At 39.6% G+C, this 11,927-nt stretch overlaps 1 protein-coding gene across 1 annotated transcript in view; it reads right to left on the reverse strand.

The window, feature by feature from the left end:
• The window catches only part of LOC130855995 (phospholipid scramblase 4-like), a 58,917-nt gene extending 48,197 nt beyond the window's left edge, over positions 1 to 10,720 (reverse strand). The window contains exons 1-3 of the mRNA XM_057740157.1: positions 10,683 to 10,720; positions 4,890 to 5,051; positions 1,013 to 1,197 (exon numbers count right to left, since the gene is read on the reverse strand). Of these exons, the coding sequence (XP_057596140.1) occupies positions 1,013 to 1,197; positions 4,890 to 5,013 (309 nt within the window). The 5' untranslated portion in view covers positions 5,014 to 5,051; positions 10,683 to 10,720. The remainder of the gene's footprint in view (positions 1 to 1,012; positions 1,198 to 4,889; positions 5,052 to 10,682) is intronic.
• Positions 10,721 to 11,927: the final 1,207 nt, after the last annotated feature.

Genomic DNA, 11,927 nt, shown 5'->3' on the forward strand with positions numbered 1-11,927 from the left:
TCTATAAGCTTCTGACGTAATAAAGAGGTTTACTCTAGCAATTTTATGACCTTTACGTGTATTTTATAGTTATTTTACAAAGAGATAGTCTAATAAAATTTTGGCCTTCTGAAATTTCAGTTTCCTGATCCAACTGTATTGTATTTCACACATCATTTCTACAGTATAATAGTTTGTAATGCAAAATATTAACAATACATTGAATTGCAAAGAGGAACTTGTCAACCTCAAGGAATATTTTATTGACTATATTGGGAGACAAGTATTAAATTAGAGTCTCTTGCTCACAATGAACTTCAAAACTTCTTGTTTCCAAAACCCAAGGGGTCAAGATTACAGAGAGGTTTCCCATAATAGCTTCATCTTAGGGTACAATTTTTGAGTTTATACCACTTTGTTCACCAAACAAGTTTCTGACCTGGGTTTCAGCGTGGTTCTATAATTTTTATATAGAAGGGATTTAGGGGAACACCACTTCATGGGAGGGGGTGTCTCATGGACCTGGCTCAAACCTACATGTGCTTGGTAGTCACTTCATTTTTACTACAGTATTAGCTTTTCGTGGGGGCTGGAGTAGGTAATGAAATTATGGGTGGTGAGGGTAAGCAAGCGGCCAAGGCACTTGATGATTAGGCCACTAAGCGTTCTGTTTCTTTCATGTCACCCTTCTTCATGCTCACTCTTACTTCCTAGTAAATGATACCCCAACTAGCATCTACCATAGTATTTTCTATTTCTACTCCTACTTTTCTAATTTCCTTCAAGAGGGCATCTTGAGTATCTCACAATTCAACCTGCTTTCTTTACGAAAACCATACTTTTCCCACTAAAAATATCCCTATTCTCCCTTACATTTCTGAAATTAGTACCACCATGTTTATAGTCTCAGAAACTAGACACCTGTCATCACTGACCCATCATCTTTATCCACTCTCTTCAGCTTTTTATTTCTTCTTGTTGGATCCCCAAGGTCACATTTTCTAAGAAAACAATTTGGATTTGTGTGAAGTACCTGACCTAAGTATTCCAGACCAGAAGGGCAGTTTGGCACAGGAGCTGGCATTGGCATCCATGTTGTTGGAGCAGACCGATTTGGCGAAGGATACCTGCCAGGCTGGTACTGTATAGGATAGGCGCCACCAGTTGGCAATCCTCCTGGGTAGCCTGAAGGTGGAGGGACAGCTGGTCCAGGGGGCCCTGCATACAAAAACAAATGAAAGAATTATACACAGTTAAAACTATAATATATTGAAACAGCGTGAATTTTTATGTGGAGATTACATGGGTCACGTGACAGGTTCTTAAAAATAACAAGAAGTTCCATTTTCCGAGGGAAGGGCCGTGTACCAAAAATGTAGTAGGAGGATTTACATATTATTAACCCATTTAATCTTCTTAACCTTTGTGAGATAATTATGCCGATTTCATAAATGCAAAAACTAAGGTTACGGAGATTAAGTAACTTGTTAGCCTCTCTATGCCTATCAAATAAAGCTACTGCAGGATTAGCACAGGGTCTGGCATAAAATTAGCACTATGCAAATTTCTATTTTTATATTCTCTATCATTATTGTTCAAGTTCACAAGGATATCAAGTGGTAACGCTGGGATTTGAAGTCACATTTTAATTTCAAAGTCATGATTTAAAGACTATGCCGTATTGTCTCTGACTCAGTCATTTGTTTATACCCTCATCATCTGGTTCTCACACAGCTCTCCTTCAACCAGGAATTAGCTGAATTTTAACTCTGTCAATATAAGAAAGATCACAGTCAAGGAAACCAGTTTTCCTTAAAGAGACACAACACTTCAGACAAGCACTCAAAATCATGAATTAGTATGAGGGTACCGCTAATTTATGACTTCAGATTTTGTTTTTCTTCTATTAAATGTCTCTAAAAAGCAGCAGTGACGTCATTTCCTTTCTGCTCTCCCCTGTCCCAGCCAGGAGGGTATCCGTGGTGCAGGCCTAATAAGGAGTCTTGAACTCCTGCCAACAATAACAAGGAATATTTTACCCCCTCTGAACGAAAGGAAGCCTCATCACGAAGCAGAATCCCCGGACACTTACTGGAGAATGGGTAACTTTCCACAAACATTTCATATGGACTGCTTAAACTTTGAAGAATTACCAGCATTTAGACATGAGACTGTCCATAATGCTGGGAAGTATCTATAGTTCTTAAAATATAAGATCTGAATACTTTTATCTCCAAATTTGATTTACTTTCTTGGATTTAAAATAATTGGTTTATTTATGTAGGTAATCGGGCTCTGGTTGACTACAAAGGGGTACCTAAAAACCTCTAAGTTATTCCTAATATTGGAGAGCCTTACCTGAAGCCCTGTGAGAGGGAGAACCACAGTTGCCTTTCTCTGACCTTCTTTGAAAGCCAAAACAAAGTGTAAAAGAAAGATCCACAACAAAAAAGGTCCTCTCCCCTCAATCCCAGCCAACAGAGGTGTTTTTTTAAAAGTACTGTAGTTGAAAACAAAATAAATGAGACAAGGATGAATATTTCATTCTCAGATTTTATTATAGATTAGCTAAAAGTAAATAAAACTAACCCCAAGTTAGCAGGAGACTCTAGCTGAGACCTGACCTACAAAACTGGCTGAAGCCTTGATGACATTTGTGCTTTTTTACTTACTTTGAATAGTCTCACCATTTTTTGTTTCAAGAAATTATTGGTTGAAAATTACTAAATTAAGTTCACAGTCTACTCATGGATGTATAGGTTGGGAAACACAATATTAGAATAGTGTTTCTCAAATTTAGCTGTTGATAAGAATTGACAAATAGGGGACTTCTCTGGTGGCACAGAGGTTGGGAATCCATCTGCCAATGCAGGGGATGCGGGTTTGATCCCTCGTCCGGGAGGATACCACATGCCAAGGAACAACTAAGCCCGTGTGCCACAACTACTGAGCCTGTGCTCTAGAGCCTGCGAGCCACAACTATTGAGCCCATGTGCCACAACTACTGAAGCCTGCACACCTGGAGCCCATGCTCCGCAACAAGAGAAGTCACTGCAATGAGAAGCCCACGCACCACAATGAAGAGTGGCCCCCACTCGCCGCAACTAGAGAAAGCCTACACACAGCAATGAAGACCCAACACAGCCACTAAATAAATAAATAAATAAATAAGTAAATTTATTAAAAAAAAAAGAATTGACAAGATAGGATGTTTTTCTTTTTTAAGATTTGCCTTGGAGATTCTGATTAAGTAGATGGGCAAAAATCTGCATTTTTATATTATCAAAAGAAATTCACATTATTTTGATGCACTTAGTATATTAAACTACACTTCATGAAACAATTAGATTTTTTTCCCTAAAACGTTATAATCTGCCATTAAAAGTGAATGGCCAGAGCAACATATTATTCATAGTAGCCAAAAAGTGGAAAGAACCCAAATGTTCATTAAGTGATCAATGGATAATCAAGGAGTTTATGCACTGCAGTATGATTCAACATAAAAAGGAGTACTGTACAGACACATTCTGCAACATGGATAAACCCTGACAAAAACATGCTGAAAGAAGCAGGCATAAAAGGCCACCTGTGTTATGATTCTACCTATATGAAATATCCAGAATAGGCAAAACTATATAGATACAAGTGGATCAGTGGTTGCCAGGGGAAGGACAAAATGTGGAGTGACTGTTAATAGGAGGTGATGAAAATGTTCTGGATTTAAACAGCTGTGATGGTTGTACAACCTCGTGAATATACTAAAAACCACTGGCTTGCATACTTTCAAATGGTGAATTTTATGTATGTGAACTATACCTCCACTTAAAAAAGAAAGATAAGTCATGTTGAAAGACACTGAAGTATTGAGAAATGATATTGACTATATCCTAGATTGTCAAGGCCTTGGATTTAGAAGGGGCTGACCCAATAATTTGGGGTTATATCCAGACAACATACATACACATGAGGCAACGGGGCAAAGGAAGTCCTGCCGTTTTCAGAAACACTGCAGAAGCAAAGGCTGCCTAAGCTACAGAATCTTATTTCTAGAAAGACATAATATATTTGCATCACATAGAGGATTTTCTTTTCAAACATCACAGAGGACTTTTTCTTTTCAAACTGTAAGCTTTTGCTTCTCTTCTTGATACTGTTACTAAGCCTCAACCAGTTGGGACTATTGTTAACTAGTCTCCCTTTTCTTGCTTTCTCTTTGTTCCAGTGATCCCTTCAGACGGGTCCCTAGAGCTGTCTTATTAGATATCAACCAGCTGTTCACTGGACATTCATTGAGTGCACTGGACCCTTTTCCAGAAGCTGGGAAGAAGGTGATGAAAAAACAAACTCAAGTATCCACTTTATAGTCTTGACGGCCTGTTAAATAGCATCTGCAGGCTCTCCATGGTCTCTAGGATAGATGCAAACTCCTTCTCTGCACTTCTGTCATTTGACCCAAACAGGCCTTCATCATGTCCCCAAGAGACCACCAGGCCTTCATGACCTTGTGCTTCTGGATATGTTTTTCTTTCTCCCAGCCTTGGTCCCTTCCTGCCTTTTTTTTTTTTTTTTTTTTGATTGAGAAAATTCCTATCGTGCCAACAAAACTTTACTTCCTCCAGGCTTTCCTCATCTCTGGCAGAATCAGTTACTCTGTCTTCTGTGCCCCTACAATATTCACTTCATAGTTCCCTAACAATGTGTAGAATGCCATCAGTGTTTTTACAACTTCCTACCCCAGGAGACTACAAATTCTCTGAGGGCAGGAATCTGTTCCATTTGACATCTAGTAAATTACCTGGCATCCAGAGGTGCTCAATACTTATTTACTGAATCAAGAAACTAATTAGTTAATTAAAAGAGCAACCTTAACTCTTAGTGTCATTTTCTGTTGGGATGAATATTCAACTTACCAGCTACAGAATGGGAATTATATTCTGGAGGGGCATCAGGATTTGGATCTGAAGAATTTAAATGGCAGCTGTAGTCAGGAGGAGCATCAGGTTTTAGATCCAGGGGCTCTGCTTTATTTTCCATTCCATCTATAGGTTGATCAAGGCTTGTGAGTACTAGGCCTTAGAGGGAGAGGTGGACCACAATGGAGAAATGAAATAATTTGATAACGGAAGATATCAATTTTATAGTATGCTAAAACATCAGTGTATGTAATCAGTACAAAATGCACAGCTATATTTACTATAGCACATGTGATAAATAATGTATGATATATTAGGCATCAATCTATACATACAGTAAATTCTTAGGCTGAACACAGATGAAAAAATAAAACTGAGCAATTATATTGTGCTTACGATTTAAGCACTGAGTTCTCAAGCTGGTGGTTCAGCTGACCTGATATCTGAATTTATTTATACGTAGATAAATTCCTTCCAAGATGGTGAAAATTCTTTGTCCTATTATGCAGTCAGACAAACATGGCATATATGATATGAATCTGATTTTTCCCCCATATCCTTTTTAGAAAGTGGCTGTGTCTAAGTAAGTTCAAAACAAAGCAACACAAATACTTAATGTTTTAAAAAGCAATGTGCAAACACAATTCACTCAGAGGTGATTTAGTTTACTCTACTAGTGACTCTATTTTGATTTATTCTTCCTAAAACAACTGAGGTCACTATAATTATTGAAAGGAAGGTGTTGAGGTCATGTTTCATGTTACACCCTGTCTTTTTCACTGAGGTTGCAGACAGTTTCTCCTGGCCTCAGTACCAGGAATAATTCAGCATTTCTGAAAGAACTGGTTGACCTTTACCTCATAGAAAACACAAGTCCCATAAATGTGTTTCTCTCCTTGTATCTGTTGCTAGAATACTCGGGGCCCACTGTTCAGACCTCCTCCATCAAGGTAAGCTTTTTATTACTATTAACTCTTTTGACAGACTTACTTTTCTGTTCATATTTTTCTTTACCTGTTTTCCTCATGTTTTTTAAATATCTTTCTTTAGATGTGCCCAATATAAATCTCATTTAACTCTTTCTTTGCCAAATACAGGAAGATAGCTCATATTTGTAATGTTCATATTTGTAAATGAATAGACATAGTATCCAAATGTTAAACCATAAAATCAATTTCAAAATGAAATGAACTCAAGGTATTACTGTACTAAGAAAAACAATCACAGAATTCACACTTGAAATAAAATTTGTTCACAAAAGACCCACTTGCTGACATTTTTGAAGAATGCTAATACTGAAAAAAAGTGTTTTAATACTTTACTGTTTACACAAACATATATTATATTGTTACCTAGTAACACATACAGTTAAGTTCTATGATTTTCTGTCCCCAGTTACTTTTCATTCATTCCTTCTTTAATTCAACAAAGATTTACTTAGCACCTATTATGTACCAGGGACTATTACAAGTTTTGAAAATACAGCAGTATAGCAGATTGACACTCTGCTGGAGGTTATATTCTAGTGGAGTAAAATATGTCAACAAATATTTAAGATTAAATTTAGACAGAACAGTTATGAAGAAAACAAAGTTAAAGATTAAGAAAAATAGGGATGCGGAGCCCCAGGAGGGTCAGGGAATGCCTCTCTCAGGGGATGACCTTTCAGCTATCTGAACTATGAAAGGAGGCATTACCCTAAAAATGTGGGAAGTGAGTTCCAGAAAGACAAGAAAGTAAGTGCAAAGGTGCTGAGATGGCAATGAGCTTAGGATACTCAAGGGAGAGAAAAAGGTCAGGTGTGACTGGGACACAAGAAAAGAAGAGAACTGAGGTCAGAGGTGGAGACAGAGGTCTGATCATACCTGAAACTCATGGCAAAATGTTTGGAATCTGTTGTAATTGCAGTTGGGGGGGTCTTTGGAAGACTTTAATCAGTGGAGTGACCAGATCTGATTTAAACTTTACCTTGAGGAGCAAGAGTAGAAGCAGTGCAGGAGGGATGGCAGCAGTAATCCAGGTAGCAAGTGATGCTGGCTTAGACTGGGGAGGTGACACTAGAGAGGGTCAGATGTGGAACAAGACTTGGAAGCAGAACCTACAGGAGTTGCTGATGGACAAAGTAAAGAGAGAAGTCAAGGAAGAGTCTCACTTTTTGAGCCAGAGTACTCGAGTTGATGGTGATGCCATTAACTGAACTAGAGAGGAGGATGGTGGGAAAATCATGGGGACTGGAGAGGGCAAGAATCAAAAGTTTAAATCAGGACATGTTACCTTTAAGAAAAAGCCAGAAGAAGATAAATATTTGACAGAAAATGTGTTGGTCTGTGTATATACAGTTGGTCCTCCATATAAGAAACCCAGGGATAGGGAGGACTAATTGTACTGTAACCTTTTACATAAGGGACCTGAACATCTAGGATTTTTGTATCTGTGGGGGATTGTGAAACCATTCCTCACCTCCCCCTCCCCGGCCCCCCATGAGCTGTGACTGTATAGGCAGTAAAAAGAAAGCCTTATGTCAGAGAATATATTTTCTTAACAGAGAATGATGACTAAAATATCCAGAAAGAAATAATTTTGTATAAAATAGCGTCCAAAACCTCTCAAGATCTTTTAGTTTTTCTAATTACAATAGAAATTGGAAAAACTTTATCAACACACATACATTACAGAAATATGTAAAATACCAATGATCATAACAATAAAATTTATATATAATATATAAAGATAGACCCTTATCTTTTTATATGTTAGTATTTATGGTTATTTATAAAAATGGTATCCACACCATACATTACTGAAACAGAAATCATATGTCCTACATATACAAAAACTGTATATACAATAGAGTAGAGTAGACACCAAAGAACAAGTTGAAACAAAGTACAAATTGGTACTTTTATTTGTTTTAGGTTTAATGTATCATGTACCTTGGACATATCTATGTTAGAACGTTTAGAGCTACCCTAATAGTTTTAACTACAAAATATTTCACATGTGGATGTACCACATATTATGTGACCAAATCCTTTTCAATGGATATAAAATTGTTTCCAATTTTTTCACATTACAAAAAGAAAATCCTACTATGAACAACTTTGAACACAGATTTTTATTTGCCCACTTGGAAGCATGTTTTGTAGGATAAATTCCAATAATAAAGTGAACATTTAAAAATGTATGTAGATGGTAACTAGACTTATCATGATGATCATTTTGAAATATATAGAAATATTGAATCACTATGTTGTGTACCAGGAACTAACTTAGTGTTGTAGGTCAATTATACTTCAAAAACAAGCAAACAAACTCAGAAAGATCTGACTTGTGATCACCAAATGTGGGGAGGGTGGGGAGTAAGAACAGTGGTAATTGGATGAAGGAAAGAAAAAGGTACAAATTTCCACTTATAAAATAGTAAGTACTAGGGATATAATGTATAGCATGATAAACACAATTAACACTGCTGTACATCATATAGGAAAGTTGTTAAGAATAAATCTTCAGTTCTCATCACAAGGAAAAAACATTTTTTTCTATTTCTTCAGTTTTGTATCTATATGAGATGATGGATGTTCACTAAATTTACTGTGGTGATCATTTGATATATGTAAATCAAATCATTATGCTACACACAAATTTATACAATGCTCTATGTCAATTATATCTCCATAAAATTATAAAAATGTTAATAAATATTATCATAAAATCGTTTTACCAATTCCTATTTCCACTGAGAATGTGTAAGGACACATTTTCTTGGTCACATTATCAATACCACATAGTATCATCAGAATTTCAAAATCAGAACAGACAAAATGTGCTAATTTGAACTTCCCTGATAATTAGTGTGGTAAGCATCTTTATTTTGCTTATCATTTGCATTTCTCTTGCTGTGAATTTATACTCTTTATCCTCAAACTGGGTTGTTGATTTTGAAAATCATTTATGAATGCTGTAGGTATATGAGAAATGTTTTTCATCCCATTTGTATTTGTTTTTCTCCCCCCCACCCCAACATGCAAAGGTTTGAAAACAAAAATATATTTACTTAATGGGCTCTAGCTTTTATATCATGCTTATAAACACCTTCTTAATTCCCTTGTGTACACATATTCACCCAGGTTTTCTTCTAATACTTTTAGGTTAGATTAAAATTAGTAAGTCATGTAGACGACACTTGGGAGTTAAGAGTGAAGAAAAATTCCAGCTTTATTGATCTTCCCAAATAAATATCTCGTTGTCCAAGTATGATTTATTAAATGTTCCTCCTTACCCCCACTCTCTGATTTAAAATGCCAGCTTCTCTTTTATTCTTGGGTCTCAGCTCTTTAAGTTCATTAACCTCTCTGGTCCTAGGTCTATGCCATTACCTTTTAATCACTATGGCTTTGTAATGCTATTTATAGTTTCCTTTTTGAAACTCTCCTAGCTATTCTCAAGAGTTTCTTTTTCCACAAGAACTAAACAATGGAATTAGAAAAGCAACCCCCCAAAATTCTAAGAGTATATTTAATTTATACATTTCTTTAGGAAGAAAAAAGTTATGTACTTTCATAGATACACTTGTATATAAACATCTTATGTATTTTTGTACATATCCCTAAGAATACTTTTCTTAGTTTTATATCTTTTAAAAATAGGTCCTGTATATTTTGCGTTGCTCGTTGATAACCTGAAAAGTTTTTATTTTCTAGGTGTTTATATACAGGAAGTGTAACATTTTCTGTAGATTAAGATTAAATGTAGTTATCCAGTTTTACTAAATTTTCTTAATTTTTCAAATAGCTTTTCAGTTGTTCCATTTGGATATTCAAGGAATACAACCATATTATGTGTAAAGGTAGTTCTTTGCGTCTTCTTTTTCCAATCAGAATAACTTGTTCTACCTGATTTTCTTGGCTGTACAATTCACAATGTTATCATATTGTGTGATGGTGAACATTCTTGTCCTTTTCAAATCTGATGGCGATGATACTGTTTCACCATTAAACATGACGTTAGAACAACAGAATATCATCTGTATATTGCTATCAGAGAGACACGCAACTTAAGTAGGTGAGAAATGAACCTAGTACATACGTATTTTCTTCACCTGGACCTGTTTAGGTGGCTCCAATTTTAAATATGTGATAGAAAATTTAAACTCAATGCAAGTTCTCAGTAAAGGTAAACAGAGGGAAGAATATAAAATAAGAGAAAACCTAAGTCTGGAAATACAAGCTTTATTTTACATGCAAGTGCACCGCGAAGTAATTACATCTCTCCAGTTTGCCTGAAGGCTACAGTAATAGATGGGCTCTCCCTGTAACCCCGGCTCCTCCGCCCCTCAAGCCCGTCAAGAAGCGATTACAAACCCTTTTACCTGCGAGTCTCAATCAGACCTGAGTCCCCAGCGCTGCGCGGAGGGAGCACCCGCCAGAGACGCCAGCGGAGCCGCGGTTCTGCAGGACAGCCGCGCGCGTGAGGGAACCCGGGGCAGCGCGCCTTCCTCGCGCAGGGGCGGCGGGAAAGGGGCGCAGCGCCGCCGGGCGGGGCGGCCCGCGTTCCGGGGCGCGCTTCTGCGTGGGAGGAACGGTCTCCCCAACACAGCCTCCGTCCCGGGCCACGGCCGCCGACTTCAGATCCAAGGGACCCCGACCCCCACCCAGCTCCGGAGACGGCTCCCTCCCGGGAGCCCCGAAACTTCAGGAACCACGTGAAAACGCCGCGCGGGGCATTCGCCCGCCTGGGGCCTCTCCTCGCGGCGCCCGCGACCCCGCTCCCCGCCCACCCGGCCCCACTCACTGCCGGGCTCGGCGTCCGCTCGGCATCGGTGACGCCAGGCACGGGGGTCTGATTTCATCCACGGAGGAAAGAGAAAGGGGCGGGACGGGGAAAGGGAGAAGGAAGAGGAGGATTTACAAATTTAAAGCAAACAGAGCCCCGCGGGGGAGGGGGCGTGGGTCGGGGGCGTGGCCCCACGGGTGGGGACCCTCCCCGGGGCGCCTTCTCCCCGCTCCCCCCCAGCACCGCCCTAGCGCTGGAAGCTCCGCCCCCGCGGGTCAGCTGTCCCGGGAGGCGCGGGCTGCGTGTGGAGCTGGCTTTTGAGTGAAAAACACAGGAGACGGGAAATGAGGGAAAACTAGTTGTCTCCGCTCGCGTGTGAGGTAAACATAAGAGCAAACTGACGGTTGCTTCGAATCCGAAAGGCAGTCTCTAGAGCCTGTGAGGCAGGGCTCCATGAGGGAGATTTAAGGGCCGGGAAAGGAAAAGAAGCCAGTCTTTGGTAAGGGCCCTGTTAGTTGGCACCTGTCGGTTCCTCAGCCTTGCCTTGGAGGATTGGCCTTGGCGAGGCAGTGCTGGCTGGAAACACGGGGGCGCGGGGCCCGGGCATTTATTTTCCTTTCCACAGGATTGGAGGAGGCCAATTTGATGTTGGAGGGAGGAAGGGAGGAAGGCGTGCCAGGAATGAGGAGTGGGCAAGCAAGGTTCCCTATGTTTTCTGGCCTTGGGAGAAAAATGCCATTGGTTAATTACTGTTGATAGGCACAAGTATTGTTTTCAAGCTCCTGAGGTTCAGGTCTATGGATTGGGGTCCTTGGGGAGGAACACAATTCACTTGTCACTGTTGGGTCAGCTTGCCCTGAGTGTGGTAAAACCAATCTACTTACCTGGGGTGGTGGTGAGGGAAGGTGTAGTGTAGGTTGCCTGGCACTGAGCAAGCAGTCTGCGCAGCCTGTGCTTGAAAGACCTGAATTCCCTGATAGCTTTCAGGCAAAGGTTTTTAAAGCCATGGTGTAGGAGGCAGATTGTGGAGTGGGTGATCAGCCCGTGGACATGCATCTGATTGGTTGTTAGTGAGGTAATCCGGAGTCCACGTCATCAACCTTCTGGTTCCCATCAGTCTTGGGGTCTGAGTGTTTGTGGGCAGCACATAGTTAATTTCTTCCGCCTGTTGGGGGTTTCGGTATCTGCAAAACAGCTCAAAGGTTATGGCTCAAAATATTGTGTATGGCCCTTGAGAGGGAACTGAATGTCCTTGACTTTGTT

Source organism: Hippopotamus amphibius, chromosome 6 (genome assembly GCF_030028045.1).
Source record: "Hippopotamus amphibius kiboko isolate mHipAmp2 chromosome 6, mHipAmp2.hap2, whole genome shotgun sequence".
Taxonomy (NCBI): Eukaryota; Metazoa; Chordata; class Mammalia; order Artiodactyla; family Hippopotamidae; genus Hippopotamus; species Hippopotamus amphibius.